This window comes from Oenanthe melanoleuca, chromosome 15, assembly GCF_029582105.1.
Source record: "Oenanthe melanoleuca isolate GR-GAL-2019-014 chromosome 15, OMel1.0, whole genome shotgun sequence".
NCBI classification, from domain to species: Eukaryota; Metazoa; Chordata; class Aves; order Passeriformes; family Muscicapidae; genus Oenanthe; species Oenanthe melanoleuca.
Window position 1 is genome coordinate 6738269 of NC_079349.1, and position 18203 is coordinate 6756471.

Genomic DNA, 18203 nt, shown 5'->3' on the forward strand with positions numbered 1-18203 from the left:
CCTTGGCCTGAATTTGTCAGCCTGTGCAGTTTGAGTGTACAAAATGGAACAATGCAGAAATGTCATCATTCTAATTTAGCCAATTGCAATGAGGAGGAGAGAAATTCCTGTACCTTGCTTGCAATACTAAACAGTGTGATTTAAGGTGATTCTATTTTCTTCTTTAAGGACAACTTAAACTAGCAAGTGCCTGCACACAGTACAGGCGTCTGTACCCTAAGATGGGAATGTTGCACTTGCTGGGAGGGCTGGTCCACATCTGTGCAGGGAATTGTTTCCTTCTCGCGCACTAGAGGCCTTCTCGGTGGCTTTCTCATGGCTTACCGAGACTGCTGCAGCATTTTGGGGTTAATGCCCGGACGGAACCTTTCTACAGAGCCTCTGGCAGTGCCGTGTGTTGCCGGTCCCCGGGGCTGGTGGCAAACCGCGTGCTGGCGGCGGGAGGCCGGGCCAGGCCAGGCCAGGACGGGCGGGTGCAGTTCAAAGCCTGCCCGCTGTGCCGGCCTTGGGCAGCGCCTCCCGCCCGGCAGCCGCGGGGCTCCGCCGCGCGTTCCCCGGCCTCGCCCGGCCCTTCCCCGCTGCCCGGAGCCCTGCTCACGGTGAGGCCCGGCGGGGCGGCGGAGCCCCGTCAGCGCCGGGCGGAGCCGCGGCCGCGTCTGTCGGGGGCGGGCGCGGGGCGGGCGCGGGGCGGAGGAGTGGAAGCCGCGAGGCCGCGGAGGTACCGTCCCCGAGGGCGTGCGGGCACAGCCGGCGTGCGGCGGGCGGGCCGCGGGCCGGGCATGGAGCGGTGGGTCGGGGCCGCCGGGGGCTGGGATTCGCTGTGGGGAGCCGGCTGGGGCCGATGGCCGTGCTGGGAGCTCCTGGCCGCCTGCGCCGTTATCGGCGCCGTGGGCTGGCTGCTGCGGCTGCGGGACAGGAGGCCGGGCGGCCGCCGGGCGGTGGCAGCCGCCATCTCCTCCCCGACCCCCACGGCGTCCCCGGCTCCCCGCTCCGGCCCGGCGCCGCTCGCCGCGGGGAGCCAGCGCTGCGGCGGGAGCCGCCCAGGTGAGAGACTCGGGGAGGCCGGGGGGAGGCGCTGCCCCTCGCCCCGCGGGAGGGCCGGCAGCGGGCAGCGGGCACCGCCCGGGGAGGCCGCGCGGCCTTTCCCGCCTCCCTGCGCGGGCCCGGCCGCGCTCCCCTTGCCGCTTTGGCACGGCCGGGCCCCGCCGGCCCCGGCTCGGCGGCACAGCCGGCTCCACCCGGCCCCGCTCCCCGGGCCCGCAGCTGCTCCCGCTGCCCCTGCCCGCCCGGTCCGGGTCTGGACGTAGGTGTGCGTTTCTCCTCCCTGAGAAATTGTCCCTTTTTCCTTCCCTTTCTTTTTTTCCCGTGGCTTATTTCGAGTTTGTTTAGCAGTTCCCTTTCAGCCACGTAGTTCATAACTGGTGGCTCATTTGCCCACAGGCGGTACAGACAAATCACCCCACCGCCAAGGCACGGTTGCTCTAACATATGCAAATCCTATCAGCCGAAGACAGGATGTGACTCTCCATTCCTGCCTCTGGAAAAAAAAAAAATCCCAGCCGAAAAGTGCAGTTTTCTTACATTACTCATTTATTGCAGGATTTAATGAGAATAGTAGAGTAAAATAACATTGCCATCCTTAGAAGTCAGTCGTTCGTTTTGTCGTGGGTCTAGTCTTAATTTTTTTCATTTTTGGTAGGGGATTTTGCTGTTTCATACTGATCCGTTGAGACAAGGGAAAATACGATTCTTGCCCATTCTTTCAGGTTCTGATTGATTTGGAAGAGCCCTCAGACGTGTGGTTGTTGTTAAAGCAGTTACCCATACTTGCAGAGGTAGCTGGCAAGGCCTTACAAGCTGAACTAGAAGAGGCAGCAGCCTCAGCGCTGCCTGTGTTCTGGATCATTTGTAGTTATATAATACATCTTACAGTTCAAATAATCTCGTTTTGCACCTGCGTGTAACAAACGGTCCAAGGATTCTCTCAAAACGAGCAGTTGCTGTTTCTCAGGTTTGCAAGTCCCACATTTTGTGAAATAAGTAATGAAATTAAAAATCAATAATGCTTAAATAAGTTATCTAAAATCTTATTGTCAGAACACAAACAGATTTTGTGAGAGTTCTGTGTTACCATTCTAACAATGTTTTCACCATTTCCACACCAAACGCCCTCTGGAAAACTCTTCATACTAACAGCAGATCTTAAACCTGATTCTTCACTGCTGGTCTGCTTTGTCATCTCATTTTGATTCAGTTGTGCCAGAGTTGTAATAGACACAGAAAATAAATAACTTCTTTTTTTTTTTTTTTCTTTAAACAGACAAAATTTTGAGCACTAAATTTTAGGTACCAGGTTCTGTCAAAACATAAGAAAGCAGAGAAATCACTCCCTTACAGCATTTGTTTTTGCTTAACCACGAGGCAGGAAGGATTTTTGTGTGTTCCTATCTTTCCTCCATACATGAATTATATATATGTACAGATCTGCTCTTCTGCAGAATGATTGTGCTAGTTCTGAACCCTAAAAATAGGAGCATTTCTCAGTTAATTCTTTAAGGCATTATGTTGACTGCTCAAAGTGTTTTCATTGAGCTGTTTTTGCAATGAACTTTCTCACCCCTGAGTTTTCATCTTTCTTGTGATTTTACAGTTATGCAATCTCAAAAGGAAAATCCTTAGAATAGCAAGTTTGGATATTTTAGCTGACCTTAGGGGCACATCCCTTGATTAAAATATACTGGTATCAGATTTTATTTTAAAAAATAGAGGATTAAGAATTGAAAACAAGTGAGAGGATCTTTCACATCTGTCATTGTAGTCTTGCAGGCAAGTCAGATAATAGAAACAGAGAGGTTGCTTGGAGGCTCAGGAATCACCAGGGAACTACCAATTCTTTGGGGAGGTGGCTCAGCAGCATCAGCTGTGGCTCTGCTGCTGTTTGGTGGTGCTTTTTGTTTTTTATTTTTACTTGGAAATACTCTCATTTCCCATTGTTTCAGCGAGGTTCCAGTGGAATGTTCAGGGACTGAGGTTGTGTTGTTCTCTTACCACAGACATTCAAAATACGATGTTCATAAAAAAGATACAGTTCTCAAAGAAAATGTCCCTCCAAGGAAACAACCCTCAAACTCACATGACTGTTGACTTGTCATATTTGAAGGACTATTTAAGTTTGGCTTTAAGTACATTTTCATAGTACTTCCTAATACTAGGAATGTGTTTATTCTGACTCAGATTGCAGTGAAATTAACGTGGTGTGTATTGACTGCTGCTGAAAGCTGGGGTTTTTTAATATATGAAAAGTAGTTTTGTTAATTGAGGATGAAACGTAAAATTGAAAATAAGCTACTGAAACAGCCATACACCTGTGTCCAGAGCAGCACAGGCCTCATGAAATGGCTCAAGGGGCAGTGTAAGGCAGGAGTGAAGGCAAGCTGAGGGAATAGCACAGCTGAATCATTTCTGTCTGGAGCTTTCCTTCCTGAGCAGTGTGTGGCTGGAGACTCACAGCCTGCCTGCAGGTACATGGTGCAGCTCCTGATGAAATAATGTGAAAGTTTACATTATTGAGCTGCCCAAATCCTGTATTTTTCAGTTCTGTTTTTCAGAGCAAGGGGTTTGTGTTGGCATCAGCTTGGTTTTAGTATCTTCTCACTGACCAGTGCTGAAGCTGTCAGTGTGGATTACATGGAGGGGTGTCAGCTGGGGGAATTGTACTCATAGCAGAGAGAAGGATGTTCCTTTGGAAATGGAGAAGTTCTCCCAGCTTCTGTTTTTTGTTGGAGAGGGAGATCTGAAAAGATCTGTTGTTTTTGTCTTCTGGCTGTTTGCTCTCAAAACAGGCCTGGGAAACAACATGTTGTGTACATATTTCCAGCCTTGCATCACAGCCAGAGAAAGCCTGCCCTGGTTGCTGCCTTGTGCTTATCCCTTAGATTTCTGTCAGTCAGAAAGTCCTAAGGAAATACTAGAAATAGTTCTCTGCCTTTAGCTGGAGGTGCAGCCGCTTTTCTTGGGGCTGACAGGTGCTCATGCCCTTGTGTTGCATTGCACAAATAGATTGTGCCTTTCTTGTCAGGAATCAAATATTTCTCAACCCCTCATAAATTTCAATGAATAAGTGCTCTAGATTGAATTTTCACTCCAGAAGAAATTGAAAAAGGACTACCAAGAATAATATGTAAGCTGTAAATATTCTTTTAAGTAGTTGAGAGAGGAGGAAATAAAATTAGTATAGGTCTGGTAGCTTAAAAACACTGAATTGAAAAATATTTTGTCTTCTCTGCACTGCAAGGATCTCTTCAGAATCCCAAGAAATTGCTAAGAGGAACTTTTTAACTTGGCTTTAATACACCATTTAAATAGCAGAAAAAAGAGTTGTGTTTTTTACTGTTTCTCTTCTTTTTTGCCTTTCCTGTAGGTGAGATAACAATGGATACAATATTATCCCGATTAAAGAAGCTCAGCCACGATGAGCTTAGAGAAGAGATCGTGAGAGCAGGACTGAAATGTGGGCCCATTACTGCCACTACGAGGTTTATTTTTGAAAAAAAACTGGCTCAGGCACTGTTGGAGCAGCAAGGAGCATTGGAGGAGGAAGGTGCTGCTCTGTCAGAAGAGGCTGCTGGCAATGTCCCAGTGAATCACAACAGCCATGGAAGTGCTGCAGAGGAGGCAGACTTTGGGTACTGTGTGGGTCTGAACCCTCCAGAAGAAGATGCTGTGACAGACACAAACTTTTCAGCTCCTGACTGTGGTGCTGATTCACAGATCACTGCTCAGACACCGTCCAGAGATCCTCAACTCTTCTATGGTGTTTGCCCAGTTTATGATGATATATTGGCAAGGAATGGTAAATACTTCTCTTATTTCCAGTGATAGGCATTTTAGTCGTGTCTGAGTACAGTTCTGTTACGTACCAGGTATTCTGAACACCACTGCGTTAGTACTGTAAGCTTTGCTTGAAGTATTTCTTTGTGCCTGTAAATAGTATTTATTTGATCTTCTGAGGCAAAGAAACACAGTTACAAGACATCCCAGGTGTTTGTCTTTACAGGTCCTACACATGAGGATTGTCTACCCTGTGTAGCTCTGATGAAGAAAATTATTTTTTGCTATTCTTGGACCCATCCTGTGCCTTTTAGTCTTTCTCAGGAAGAAAAAATAAGTTGTAAATAATCCATCAAAATAAACTATTTATACTGTCATCACTTGAAGCTTAAATTATCTCTTTTAAAAGCTTTCACATCTTCATTTCTCTTCCTGGCAGGAGTGGAGTAGTGTACAGGAGACAGTAGTAAGAATTCTTACTAAGAAAAAGTACATTAAGATATCCTTATTTGAACAATCTCATTAAAAGGAGAAGAAGGATTTGTTTATTACCTAAGATTCTCTGTAGAGATCTTAAAGTTGTGAGAGTGGATCAGTTACAAAATTGGTGTTTCTAAACAAGACAGCATCCAGAGTAATGCAGGGTGAATAAGCTCAGAGTTTGCTTTTCCATCTGGAAGTGAAATGCTTTGTTGAAGGTGACCCATCCATGAAAAGGGTGTTGATTGATGGGAATGGCTAAGCCCTGTACAGGGATCACCTGACGTTACCTGGACTGTGTGGGAGGCTCCTACTCAGTTTCCAAGAGACAGGATTTAAGAGGCCTTTTGATCTTTATACCATGTTTGGAAGAGAAACAATCTGAGACCAAAGCTGGAATGATAGTCTTAAGGATTTAATGTTTTTCTAGGAATTGAAATCTGAGATTATTGAAACACGTAACTGTGGTGGTTCTTTGTTGCAGAGAGAATACACGTTTATGAAGATAGGAAGGAGGCTCTCCAGGCTGTTAAGATGATTAAGGGTTCCCGTTTTAAAGCTTTTACAAACAGAGAGGATGCTGAGAAATTTGCTAAAGGAATTTGTGATTATTTCCCATCTCCAGGCAAGTCCTCTTTATGTTTGTCTCCAGTGAAAGTGGGATCATTTAACAGAGGTAAGTGGGGAACTAACTTCATCTCTGTACAGTAGATGCAATAGACAGTGTTGATTTTTTTTTGTGAGAGAAGCAATGACTGCCTTACCAATATAATAACAAAAAAATTCAAAGGGTGAAGCACTGAATAAATTGAAGTTTAAAAGAACTTTTAAGTGTAAAAATGTTTAAAATGTGAAAAAAACCTTTATGTGTAAAATACCACTGCTACTCTTCTGAAGCTGAAATGTAGGTAATGGTCTGCATGGATACCTGGCTTAGTAGTCCATGGTCATATTTGTAGAATTTGATTTTACTTACGCACTTCAGGATTTTCAGGTTTAGTAAGATGCTGATGAAATTTCACAGTATATTAAAATTGTTTCTAATTCTTAAGTAAATTTGTAACTTCAGAAGTAAAATGGTAAGCTCTGATCATATTTCACAGTGTCCCCACTTGCTAGATTAGAAGGATTCAGAAGTCGTAGAACTGCAGAAGCAATTTTAATAATCAGAAAATTGTTGTTTCTTGCTGAATTTTGCTTTTTAGTTTGGATGGGAGCAGACTGGTAATTATAAAGTTTACCAGTCCCCTATTAAAGTCTGAAACAGTTTTACAAGATGATTAATCATTTTCCTCTCCCTCCCTATTACTAACTACTAGTGTATTTAAATGTCTTTTTACTGAGTTCAGTTTCCTTACTCCTGTATATTAAAGACGCCAAATTAATACATGGTTTAGATTAAAAGCATAGTTTTCATGTCCTGGATGTGCAAATAGTGATCACTGGAAAGAATGTATCTAGAAAGGAGTGATTTGTGTTCTGGCAGATGGTTTATGCTCCCCTGAGAGCGAGACTGCGAACAAGGAGAGAGCCAACAGCTACAAAAGTCCACGGACTCAGGATCTCACAGCGAAGCTTCGGAAAGCTGTTGAGAAAGGAGACACAGCAACGTTTTCAGACCTTATTTGGAGTAACCCTCGTTACCTGATCGGGTCAGGAGACAACCCCACAATCGTACAGGTAAAAAAACAGCAACAAAGTGGGGAAATCCAGGTTCTGGTTTAGTGATGTAGCTTTTGGGGCCTGAAAGGAGAAGTGGAAGGAATGATGTTTCCGGCTCCTCCTTCAAGACACCTTGTTCCACCAGTGCAGGGTTTCTCTGTTCGTTGACAGTAGCTGGGGCACTTCTCTGTAAAGTCACCCTGAGAGCTCCCTTTGCTCCAGCAGAGCTAAAGGAGGTGAGTGTGCAGTTCTTCAGGGGAGGAATTGTATTCAGTAGTGCAGGAATAGTCTTGTCTTCTTACTCGTTGGTCTCCTTGAAGTAGCTGCAATCTTTTTTAAAATAGACTAAATTTAAGCACCAGGGTAGGGCCTAGGCTGTAATTAGGTGTTCCTACAGCATTGCTTACCTAAGCATTCCTAAGTATACCTAAGCATTAAATTCCAAAACTGTGTATAAGGTGCCATTTAGCAAATACTGACAATCTTACTTCAACTTGTATCAGACCAGTTTTGTGAAGTTGCTGAAATTTTTATATAATAGAGCAAATCAGCTGAATTTTTTAATATCTGTACCCATTTTCCTGCACTATATTTAAACAACTTCCTACCTCCCTTTTCTGTGTAATATTATCATATACCTTTTTGCCACATTCTTTCCTTAAGTAAAGGCACTGAGTGTAAGAATAATTTCATTAATTATAAGAATAATATGGGTGTAAAGATAAGTTTTTTATTACAAAAATATCCATGTAAGACTCAGTATATTTTCACATGTATTTTCACAGTTAAATCAGTTACATCTCTGCATGTAAGAAAGCTGTTTGGATTGAGGTTCATTCTAATACTGGTCTTTTTTTCCAGGAAGGGTGTAGGTACAATGTCATGCATGTTGCTGCCAAGGAGAATCAGCCTGCTATCTGCCAATTATTGCTGGACACTCTGGAAAATCCGGAGTTTATGCGGCTGATGTACCCAGATGATAACGATGTCATGTTGAAGAAACGCATCCAGTATATTGTTGACCTTTACCTGAACACTCCAGATAAAATGGTAAGATCTGGGGGTGTTACCTTATTATTATTATTGTTATTATTATTATTATTATTATTATTATTATTATTATTATTATTATTATTATTATTATTATTATTACTGGAGGGGGTTAAGGATATGCAAGGGAGACTGAAAGAGAAAGAAGGGGAGCTGTCCATGAGTTCTGTGTGTTTTCGTAGTCATTATTCTGTTCTATGGTGGGAAAAAGGAAAAAGATTTGTTAAGAGCTGAGACAATTAGTCATGACATGTATTTACTTTCCTCAGTCTCACAATTAAATGTGTGGTATTGTCTTTATCATCTTTCTATGTGTATGTGAATTTTTCCCTTTTCCTCACTACAGTGGTTTGATACTCCATTGCATTTTGCCTGCAAGTTTGGGAATTTGGATGTGGTTAACGTGCTTACTTCACACCCAGCTATTGTGAAAAATCCAAGAAACAAATATGATCAAACTCCAGCAGAAGTAAGTCTCTCCATGTCCACAGCAAACCCAGAAATGTTATCCTGATCAGCATTTTTCATATTCAGACATTACTGACTACCATACATAGAAAGCTTGTAGTGAGGTGCTAATGTCATGATTAAAGAGTAAATTCTTTATAACATTAAAAATATTTTAAGCTGTTTGTGTCTGAGGAAAAGTTTTAGAATTTATGGAGTTGGATATATTTTAATTGGTCTGCTATGAATTAAAAGTACTGGATGAGATGGGTGGGGGCCAATAATGTTATTGTTCAGGAAGAACACATATTGCAATTTGTTCGAAAATGAGGATATCATGCTGCCCTAACAACTAAAATTGTATTAACAGGTAGTTTGTGAAAGAAGCAAGAACAAATCAGCCGAATTGAAAGAAAAGATAAGAGAGTATTTGAAAGGTCTGTATGCAGAGTTTTGTATTGTATCAGGCATGTATTTTGGCTCTTTGCTGTCTTCTGTTTGCTTTCTGTAGCATTTCAGTTCATAAATGATGCTGCTGTACAGTGCTCTGAAAACCAAAGGGAAACTAAAATTGAGCAGGGACTGAGAACTTTTTGTCTCTTAAGTGGCAGTCAGAACTCTTAATGTATGGATCACAAGTTTGCTCTCATGGCTCTGTAACAGAGGCAAGGCCCTGATTCAGTAAGCCTGGAGCAGAGTGTTCAATCTAAAAGAAAAAAATACCTTTTGCAGGGCAATCTGTCATGCTGGGGAGTCCTGTAATTTTATAATTTCCTTAGCATAGAACTTCCTCTGTTTTGTCATGTGTATTTAGGCCTTTGCAAAAGGAGGTTGTGAAATTTGTTAAAGACCCTGAGGGAAGGACTCTGTGGATCATTGCAGGTGTTTTTGTGTTTGAAAGAGAAGAGAACCTACACTAAAATGTGATCTGTAACCACTGAAGCAGTGAGTCTGAATTACAAGTAGTTCTACTAATGATGTAAAGTGAGATGGTTCAGTATGCATTGATAGCCCAGGAAGAGGCAGCAGGCTGCTGTAACAAACTGAGTGAGAAAGCTCTGTGTGATTGTTTTAGGTCGCTATTATGTCCCACTGCTGAGGGCAGAAGACAATTCCTCCGCTCCGGTCATTGGGGCGCCGTGGTCGCCCGACCAGACGGACGATGGCCCCCAGAGAACTTGGCCTAAATACCCTGGCAGCCCCAAAGACCCAGTGCTGTCCATCAGAGCTTTTGCAGGCCCCATGAGCCCCTCGAAGGTAAGGAGAGAACTTCCTGTGACTCCAATGCTTGGGCTACTTTTTATGAATAAAGGGTTCCCTGTGTGGAGCTTGCTCCTGGTACAGATTGTGGCTCTCTCTTCACTGAGGAGATGGATTGTCCTCCATGGAGAAACACAGAAACTTGTAAATATTTTTTTATTGCTGAAACAGAAATGTAAATCAGAAGAGTAAAAGTTCAGTCAAAAATTGTTTTCTTTTTCCTCTCATAGTCTATTCAAAGAGCACCTTTGGCAAACCTTTCATTTCTTACAGATAATTGCTGTAGCTTCCTAACCTTAAGCAAAGCATTTCAAGGCAGCTATGAATCAGTTTTTAAAACCTTAAATGTATCTTTATCTCATTTCTAGAAATTGCCACTGGATCCTAGGAGCAGTTTAACCTCTGCTTGTTGAATTAACATTTAATGTATTTTTTTAGATGGAAGAACTGACAACCGAGTAGTAGGTGTTGGGATGGTTTTGGAAAATGTATTGACTATAGTGGAAAAGCTAAATCTTTAGTTTTCAGAAGAAATGCTTAGATACCTGTTAAATATATTCCAAACTTGCAGTGTTTATTTGACTAATTATTTAATGTGAACCTGCTGCAAGTACAACAGCTTTAGAAACAGTGAATAAATACAGTGAAAAACTTTGTGCCATCTGATTGCATTCTTTTAAGACTGAGCTCTACCCAAAATGCTTATTTTTCTCCTAAATGTCCTTGACCAATTTTCTGTTCAACTGACAGAAATTTAAATAACATTTATACTCTGAAAAATATTATCTAGGGTGTAAACAGTTCATAATTTTGATTGCTGACAGGTATTTTTAATGTCTAAATGTAATTCTTAGTCATCATTGCGATCTTTGTCATATAAAGTCGAGAAGTGCAGGATTTTGCAAAAAATTTCCCTTGAAGCATTCCAACTTCAAATTAGACAGCAAGAATTTATTCTAATAATCATAGCAAGTTTGTGCATATAAAAATATCCCCTTTGCATCCTAGAAAACAATGACCAGGAAGCATTTGTACTTAAACAGAATGAATGGCTAAATCACGAGATACTTCTGTTTTCTGCTGCACATACATTAAAAGCAGGCAGATGTGGTGATGTGCAGTTGATTTTGCAGATGATTGTACATTATGGCCTTGCTCTTTCATAAGCAGTCAAGAGTAAAAGAGTAACTTTAAGAGTAAAAGAGTCAAAGAGTAACTTTAGATTCTTCACAGCTGGAGTTGAGCAGCACTTGTGGACAGCAAGCAGCTGAACATCTTCTAGACCTGTAGGTAGATGTGTAGCCAGCACTGAGTTAGTCCATACTGTGGGAGGTAGTTTTTGAATTTATTTCTGTTTTTTAAAGGCTGAAGAATTTCGCAGACTGTGGAAAACTCCACCTCGAGAGAGAGCTGGCTTCTTCCACAATGTCAGGAAATCTGATCTGGAGAGAGGTGTTGAAAGAGTTGGAAGGTATCTAAAAGACTGTCAATATAAAAACTTACTAATAGAGCATGTGAAAGCAAAAGACTCTGCTGAGAGTATAATTATTACTTACTACACAATATCTTGGGGTAAAAGCTGCTGCAGATATATATAATGAAGTGTTTTGCAGTTGGATTTTTACTGTATTTTTGTGTAAACAAGATAGTTAAAATGTGAGACCTGGCTTTCTTAGCTTTAGCAATAAAGGTAATTTGGCTGATGATATGTATGGAATGCTTTTCACAGGCATTTACTTGTCTCATTTGTCAGATCTAAAATTATGCATAGCCTGTTTGTTCTGTGAAAGTGAGGGATTGTTAAAAGGGAGCAGAGTGAAAAGACCCTAATACAAATATGCTAATACATGCTAATGCTAAGACCCTAATACAAAAAGGTGTGTGTATGTGGTGTGTCCTTGCAGATAAAATACCTTCTATCAGCAACATATAGAAAAAAAATACTTTGTTAAAAGCTGACTGCATTTCATTCTTTAAAATAATCCCTCGCTTCCTCCTTCCTCTCCCATTCCCAAATAGAAAAAGCTGGTGAATGCAGTGTCAGTGGGGATTCTTCTCTATCTGATGTGTAGATACAGTCAGCTTAAAGATAGCAATGTTTATGCTGGTAACTGTAAAAATAGTAGATGAAATGTGAAAAATGCTCTAGAACAAATGAGGTGGTATTTGGATTGCTAAGGATGTGTCCGTGCTTTTGCAGACTGTTGATTGTTGTGGGATTGTGTTGCCTGGTTGCACGTTTGTGCTCCTGTTTGTAGCTGTTAAATGTGATCAGAAAAGTTGTTGTCAAACTAATATTTATGTCTTCACAAATGATTCGTTTTATTTTATTTATTGCAGGGAGTTAGCTCATGAACTGGGGTTCCCGTGGGTTGAATACTGGGAATTTCTGGGCTGTTTTGTTGATCTGTCTTCCCAGGAGGGGCTGCGAAAATTAGAAGAGTACCTGAGTCATTGTGAAATGAGCGAAAAGGCTCAGCCAGAAACAGGGGAAAATGAAACCTGCAATAGATATAAAACTCCACATCCCTCTGGTAAGAAAAGGGCAAATGGTGCAAACAATGGGTTGTACCTGGGGACAAGAGGGACAGAAAAAGCTTGGTGCCCAGGGGAAGCAGTATTCGCTTGTTGTGGTTGCTGTTATTCATCTGTTATCCAAACAGTCTGATTACAGCATCAAAAAGGAGCCAACAACACTGAATGTAGAAGTACAATCTTTATCTTTTATGTGAAGTGCTTTATTTAAGTGTAGCCCCCAGATGAAATCCCTGTAAGAAAACCTCTCTTTTCAGTTTGTTTTCACTCAGAGCATTTGGGCATTCATCTTAAAGTACAGAATTCTGTAATCCATAGATGTGGAGTAAATAACATTTTAAAAATTAAAGAATAATTCTTTACAACTGTAAGCATAAAAAGGCATAAGAAGCAAAATTGAGGAAAGCTTTTATACCTTAGACCACTGCTTGCCACGTGTGCATTTTGAATTTGTAGCTTTAGTCAGGTTAGTTCATGCTGTTACATAAAATCAGAGAGGTCTTTAGGAAATAGAGTAAGGCATAAAGACTGTGTATTTGTTCCTAGCTTATGTACTCGACATTCTGTTTAAAGTCTTCTTACGTGTTGCTCTTGTTAAAATTGTTTACAGGCAAAAGTAAAAAGTCTTGTAATTCCATTTCTGTTGGAGCATTTTTGGATGAGGATGATGATGACATGAGCTTAGAAGAAATTAAAAACAGACAAAACGCAGCACGAAATATCAGCCCCATTCTAGTGTCCAAGGAGCCCAGCATTGATGCCATTGGAGATGCTGAGTGTGATATCCTGTCCATGGAGTGTGCAGGAAACATCATAGAGACCTCAGCTCACCCTCGGCACTATGAGAAGGGAGCTACTGCCAGCAAAAATGGGTTTTGCAGTCCTGTGTCTGGTGAAAGGATCATCAGTGACAGAAAGCAGCTGCATGATGGTTCAGAATGCTTCATGTCACCCATTTCCAATTTGATGTCAGAATTTAAAAGCCTGTCATTCCAAGAACAAGAGGTTGCAGGTATATCTCATAAAATCACTGAAAAAACTGAGAATGAGGGAATTCTGAACAAGACCTGCTCTGCAGTGTCACTGGCAAGTTCTTCTGAGCCAAGTGTTACAGGAAAACGTGGAGAGACCACATTAAGGACAGACTGCAAAATATCATTAGAAAAGGAGAGAGTGTCCAGAGAATCTGGAATTCAGACTAAGGAGGCACAACAACGTCAAGAACTTTCTTCCCAGAAGTTTCTTTCAAAGACTTCACCCAAAAATGACAACTTAAAGTTATTCCTTCTTGGGTAAGAATTGCCTTATTTAACTCTTACTTGCACAGGCAATCTCTTTGCTTATATAAAACTAAGTGGTTTGGAATTGGGCTGTTTTATTGCCTGAACAGATACATGGCACTCTTTTCATCTAGTTCTGTTTCCATTCTAGGGAGCAGCCCTCGAAGCTGGATGGTGATGTCTTAGCAGCTATTGAAGGAGCAGAGATTGATCCCCAGAAATTCCCAATGATTTACAAATGGAAACACGCAGTGCAATCCTACTCCTCATCTGACAGGCAAAGGTATTGCTGCAAACTCGTCACAGGAGTTGAAATACATTTTTAGTGAGTCAGCTTGAATAGCAGAATTTCAGGCCTTATCGCCCCCAAATCCATATTTTAAATATCCAGCAGAATTAACTGTTTTCTGAAGTTAATCACCAAAGCCTTTTTGACTGGTGTCTATTGATGAGGAGTTTACTGGTGCTGCAGTCATGTTTTTCCATTCCACTGCTGTTCCAATTAACTTGAGCAGTCTCCACAGACAAATCAGGCATGACTGTTTTCCACTTGGCCAGTGTCTCACTTTGCTGATCTGGTATTTGGATCCTTCACGGGACTCAGTGATAGTTGTGCTGTTGGTTTGTAATTCATCAGTTTATGTTGTTGATGCAGTGCAGGAATGTTGTGTTTGTTGCCTTGTGGTACTTAGGTTGTGCTGAGGGATGTTAAGGTGAATTTGCTATCTTTAGGCGTCTTTTTATTACTGTTTTTATTTTTACCCTTTATTGCCCCACTCCAAAGAAATTGTTCATGTGAAGGATGGTGTGCTTCTTCATGGCCAGTTTGAAATAAATTATGTCTTACTGACTGGAGCAACATGCCTATATAGAATATTGCAAGCTCTTCCTGTTACTTCTCTTCTTCAAGACTTGTCTCTTACCAGATAGGATTTTTGTCAGCTGGTGCATTAGTTCTGGGATCTAAAGTGATTCTGAGTTAAAGTGCTGCTCTCATTATTGCAATTTCCTTTAAAAAGTGTGCGGTGACTTCTGGTTTCTTTCAGTTGGCCAAGTCCAGCGCTGAAGGCAAGATTCCAGTCCCAATCCATCGCTGCTGGCCTACCAAACGCTCCAGTGTATCCCAGTTCAGGAAGAAACAGTCCCCTACCAGGAAGTCCAGGCAAACACGGCAGCGCTGCCTCGTTCCCCCCGGAGCTGGGGAGCCCTGGGCGCTACAGCCCCGCCTGTGTCCTGCGCTACTTCGCAGAGCCTCCCGCCCACTAAAATACAGCTCATCAGCCCGGGACTTCTGTTCTGTGTTCATTGTTAGCCTGGAGCAAGAACTACAATGTTACTAAGGTGACAGGAGGTTTGTACTTGGCTATTTATTTTTCCTCAGTTGAGGACAACTGTATGTTTAAAAATGGAATATATGTCTTAATGCCGTATACAAGGTAGATGATTACTGGTGATAAGCAAGAAGTTTGTGACAGTGCAGTTGTCCAGTAGCTGTATTAACCCTTGTTGCCAGTACCACAGTGGGCTGAAGTGTTCCTAAGCAATCTATCACTACTTATCCTCGTTGGAATGAACACACAGCCCTCAACTGCCTTTCTTGACCTTGGATAGTCGAGGAAATGCATCATCAGCAAATAGAACGGGAGAGGAGATTGATGGCAGGAAGTGAAACGTTCTGCTTGCAGGGAGAAAAACCTAAAACATGCCTGGGAATGCAAGGAGACCTTTGCAGTGTGGAGTAGGGATGTGAAACCCTGTGCATAAAGCAGAGAGTGTTTCCAGCCAGCTGGGCTGGGCAGTTGATTCCCACACCCACCCTCACCTGTCTGTCCGTGTGTGTGTGCACAGATTTGCACAGAGACCCTCGAGTCTCTGCTTTGCTGAGGCTGTTACAGACACAGAGATCTACTGAGTGCTTTAGAAACAGGGCACTGTACAAACTCTTGGGGTTCCTTTAACTGGTAGTAGGTAGTGGGAAGATTTAAGGAAAACTTTAAAATGAGCTGGATATTTTTTCCCCAGAGAAGCTGTTAACACTAGTACATTTGAATAGTTATTACACAAAAGCACATCAGCAATAATCTCAGCAAATTTACCAGCAAGATACCTTACCTTAAAGGTCTAGTTTGTAATATATTAGCATGGTAGCCAGTGGCACAGGAGGTGGGTATTTCCCAGCTGTAAAGAAAGAGGATTAAGGACAAAATATTTTTATGAAATCTGAGCTTTTACTGTGTCTCTAGTGTTGATGTGGTAATGAAATGAGTTTTTGTTACAGCAGTCAATAATTTTATTCCACAGCCTTCTGTAAGAATGACTTGTTTTGACAGCATGATGCTGAGAATAAGAAAGCTTTTCTAAACTCCAGAGAGGTTTCCATATCAACCCTAGTGCTTGTAAAGTTGTGTGAAAGGATTCCAGAAACAGCTCTCTAGGTTAAAAAAAAAGGAAAAAAAAAAAGAAAGATGATCTGTTATTTATCTGCTATCTACTGTTAGAAGATAAATGTGATCGGAAAATGAAGCTCTGCAGGGCTGTGCTGGTGAGAAGGGGTGGATTAGGATGGGCTGGTGCCACAGTCAGTGAGAGCTGGCAGGGCTGGAAGGGAAGGGCAGCAAGTTCAGCAAACAGCAGGCGGGGGCAGGAGGGGCTGGCCCGGCCTCCCCAGGGCCCCACCCCTGCAGGGCCACACACGGCAGCGACTGTTCTGCACAAACTGTGCACCCTCACAGCTTCGTGATTGGTACAAACCTAAACACTGCACTTAATGCTTTTGCAAGCTCAGTAGTGCCTTTTGTAATATATTTTTTTAATTAAATTTTTTGTTCTTTTAGAAGTTTTTTAAAAAAAGTGGCATCCACTTACTATGGGCAGATAAAACACAGTTTTTCCTCTGGGCTTTCTGAACAGGATGTCTTTTAATATCTCTAAGTTGGATTATTTCATGCGGTAGCTCTCCATGGAAGGAGAGACTCCTCTTTTAGAAATTATTAAAAAAAAAAAAAAAAAAGCTTACTTTGCTTTAAAATTGTTAAATTTCAGTCCAGTTCCATGGAGCTGGACATTAGGAAGAGCTCCTTTACATAAATCCTTCTCATTCAGTCATATTCAACAAGTACTAGGGGCCTGGGGGTGTCATACTTTAGGAAACACGTTTTTAAAAAAAACCCAGAATCAAAACCATAACCTTCTGTTACCAAGTATATTGACTGATTTTTTCATAGTTTTTATTTTTATGTGGCAGACTCCATGGTCTCAAAATATTTTACTCTTACATACCTACACTTTTACTCCAAAAGGTTTGAGATTGGGTTTTGGTTTTTTTTGGCTGGTTGGATGGGTTTTTACAGTAATTTAATATAAATTACATCTCTATCATTCTGGAGAAATTGATCATCTTATGTAATTGCCTAATACCATGTTAGAGCCAAACTGCTGGGGTAAGTTGCTGTGGGTGCAGCTGCTGTTCTCCACCCTGGTCCCCTTTTGCTAAGAGTTTATTACTGAGCCAGGAGACTGATACTAACACTCTAGTTCTTTGTCCTTTTTACCTTTATTATGCTTTGCTTTATTAATATTTAAATGTATGTTACTGGTATGTACATGTAGCAGACACGCCCCACACCCACCCCTCTACCCACACACCCACCACACCTTGCCTTTCACTTTATAATGTTGTTTTGGTTCAGTCAGGAGAGCAATTTTTAACTGTGTTATATAATGTGCATTAGTCCCGTTGTACTGCACTTAAGAGGTCATTTTTCTAACAATGTGTTAGTTCAGCTATGACAAAAAATAGCAATTTATGCAGCAATTTGATCATTTGTGATTTTGTGAAGAAAGCCCGTCAACACTGAGGCTGTGGAGACACTTTAAATCAGAGTGATAGTGCTTGAATTGTGTTTTCTTGGCCAAAAGTTCACTTTTAAAGGTGCAAAAAATTAGTTGTGTTTTTGTTGGTTGTTTTTTAATTAGCAAAGTGTCATGTTAAAAATACAGAAATATCCCACTTTCTATTAAAATCAAATGAATAGCTGAAAGTGTCACCCTGTGTTCAGTATGGGACATGGGGAGAAGGAGCTGGGCATGGCAGGGCAGCTCACTGGTTTGTCCAGGCCTTGCTCATACAATACCTGCAGCTTCTGTGTATGTGAATAGTGACAATGGACTATACCACCAAAGACTTCAAAGAAGAGTCTTACAGTGTTGAAGAGACAGGAACTCAGACTATGGTAAAGACGACATAATTTAAAATTTCACACTTTTCACCCCCACTTTAACTGTCACCAAAACTATTGTTAATTTCTGTACCTGTGCAAAGAGGTGTTGTGGTGTCTGGTTGCCCACCAAGAGCTTGTTCACTGACACAGGGCATGCAGAGGGAGACGTGTGTGAGAGGGTACATGTGCACACACACAAAAATAAAAATCACGGAATTTTCATCTTACAGGTGCTGCTGCTCCTGTTCCTCATGGTGGTGACACAGCCCTGCAAATGGCTGTGCTTAGGCTACAGCAGTTCCGCCTTGGGCAGCTCTGTGGCTGATGACAGTTCACTGCTCTGGCTCCCACCTCAAATTTACATTTCAGATGGTTGGTGAAAGAGCTGTTAGGACACAACAGGTCCTGCACCAGCAGTCCCTGCAGAGCTCCAGCCACA

The 18203-nt window shown here is 41.8% G+C and overlaps 2 protein-coding genes across 3 annotated transcripts in view; both read left to right on the forward strand.

Annotated features, from left to right (window-relative positions):
- Positions 1-18203, forward strand: part of GOLGA3 (golgin A3) — a 171806-nt gene that overhangs the window by 24803 nt on the left and 128800 nt on the right. The window lies entirely within an intron of this gene.
- Positions 702-17584, forward strand: ANKLE2 (ankyrin repeat and LEM domain containing 2). Of its 2 annotated transcripts, none has more exons than XM_056504663.1 (13): positions 702-1044; positions 4421-4852; positions 5795-5935; positions 6797-6990; positions 7834-8022; positions 8369-8491; positions 8840-8906; positions 9545-9726; positions 11094-11200; positions 12070-12263; positions 12875-13556; positions 13696-13827; positions 14591-17584. In XM_056504663.1, exons 1-13 carry the CDS (start codon positions 780-782, stop codon positions 14808-14810), a joined length of 2928 nt encoding a protein of 975 aa, XP_056360638.1. In that variant the 5' UTR covers positions 702-779; the 3' UTR covers positions 14811-17584. The 2 variants fall into 2 exon arrangements, with proteins under 2 accessions (XP_056360638.1, XP_056360637.1); XM_056504662.1 differs by having other exon boundaries at positions 713-1044; positions 5795-5986.